The 1448-nt window shown below is 49.6% G+C and overlaps 1 protein-coding gene across 1 annotated transcript in view; it reads right to left on the bottom strand.

Moving 5' to 3' along the window:
- Positions 1-66: 66 nt before the first annotated feature.
- LOC119594284 (serine/threonine-protein phosphatase 6 regulatory ankyrin repeat subunit A-like) overlaps positions 67-1448 on the bottom strand; it is a gene marked incomplete in the record, with an annotated part of 17542 nt that continues 16160 nt past the window's right edge. The window contains 1 exon segment of the mRNA XM_037943345.1: positions 67-1277. Within this exon segment, the coding sequence (XP_037799273.1) occupies positions 204-1277 (1074 nt within the window).

The following is a 1448-nucleotide window of genomic DNA, read 5'->3' as shown; positions in this document are numbered from 1 at the left end:
CAGTGAGGATATATGGTGGTAGATTTTTAAACATATATATGTGTACATGGATAATGAAATGACGGATTTAATATTCAGTTTTAATCAAAACTACTCATCAAAACTGAAACACTGAAATATTTTATGGAATTCAGTAATGTTACAAAAACAATTATTTATATCTGCACATCTTAATGTGTTTTACTCATTTTTCTGTAAGGATATCACATGTCTTGCAGTCCCCTCTGAGATGCCATGCTGATCGGAGGGCCTAAGGATTCACAGGATATCGTGGCATCTGCCCCGGCCTTTAAGAGCGCCCTGCAGCTATCCCTCTCTCCTCGCGCGATGGCTACATGAAGAGCCGTCATCCCAGCTTCGTTCCTCACATTAACCAGTCGCACCACGTCCAGACTCCTCTCCCGGGCCATCAGCAGGATGAGTTCAACGTGTTTCGACTCCCGCCTGTCCGCTGCGTAGTGCAAGGCTGTGCTCCCACTGGCGTCTCGGAGGAACAGATCTACCTCTTGGTGCTGGAAAGTCTTTTTTACGTCAAAGCGCGAAAATTGCGCCACATGGAACGGCGTTTCTCCTTTCTTGTTCTCCGAGTCAGCACTGGCCCCGCCCTCGAACAGAACCCTGGCGCACTCGGGACTGTTCTTCCCTGAAGCACAGAGCAAGTGCAGGGCAGTATTACCCTGCGCGTCGGGGCTGTTGACACCTTCCGCTGAAAGCAGATGTTTACCGCACTCGGAGAAACCCATTTTTGCGGCGATGTGCAGGGGCGTCAGACCGCGGACATTGCAAGCTGCCACGTCCGCACCGGCCAGCAGAAGGGCTTGGCAGATTTTCCAGTGGCCCGCCTTGGACGCCAGGTGGAGGGGTGTGTGCCTTTCTGAATCTTCCGAATTCAGCGCGATGTCCTTCTGCAGCAGGAGAAGATGAAGAACTTCCAGGTTTCCACGTTCGGCCGCAGTATGTAGAGCGGTTAATTTTGCTTTGTTCGAAGAATTGACGTTAGCGCCCTCCGAAATGAGCAATTTAGCCGTTTCGAACGACCCCGGCTTATTTGAGATGCAGAGTAACAGGGGCGTGTTGCCTGATCTGTCCTTTACATTGATTTCCTTGTGGCTGACGTCAAGGAGGATCTGACAGCACCGAAGGCGTGTCTTCTTAGCGGCCAGATGGAGGGGCGTGAGACCATTTTCGTCTTGTTTGCTGATGTCTTTTTGCATTTCCTCAAGAAGGCGACGCAGACGGATTTCGTCGCCCGCCTCCGCTGCCTGGTGCATCTCCGTCTGGGATACGTCCTTCGTTAAGTTTCTAATTCAACTTTACATGTATGCTCAAGATATTACATTTATTTTACAGTGCTTAAACGCTCACTATCACTATTCATTACTTTGGCAGTGGTCGCCATGAGAAAAGATCCGCAATATTAGGGCTGCTGCGTCAGTTCTTGAATGAAT

This window comes from Penaeus monodon, chromosome 33 (assembly GCF_015228065.2).
Source record: "Penaeus monodon isolate SGIC_2016 chromosome 33, NSTDA_Pmon_1, whole genome shotgun sequence".
Classification (NCBI taxonomy): domain Eukaryota; kingdom Metazoa; phylum Arthropoda; class Malacostraca; order Decapoda; family Penaeidae; genus Penaeus; species Penaeus monodon.
The sequence above is the reverse complement of the archived record's forward strand: the minus strand, read 5'-3'. Positions and strand labels throughout refer to the sequence as shown.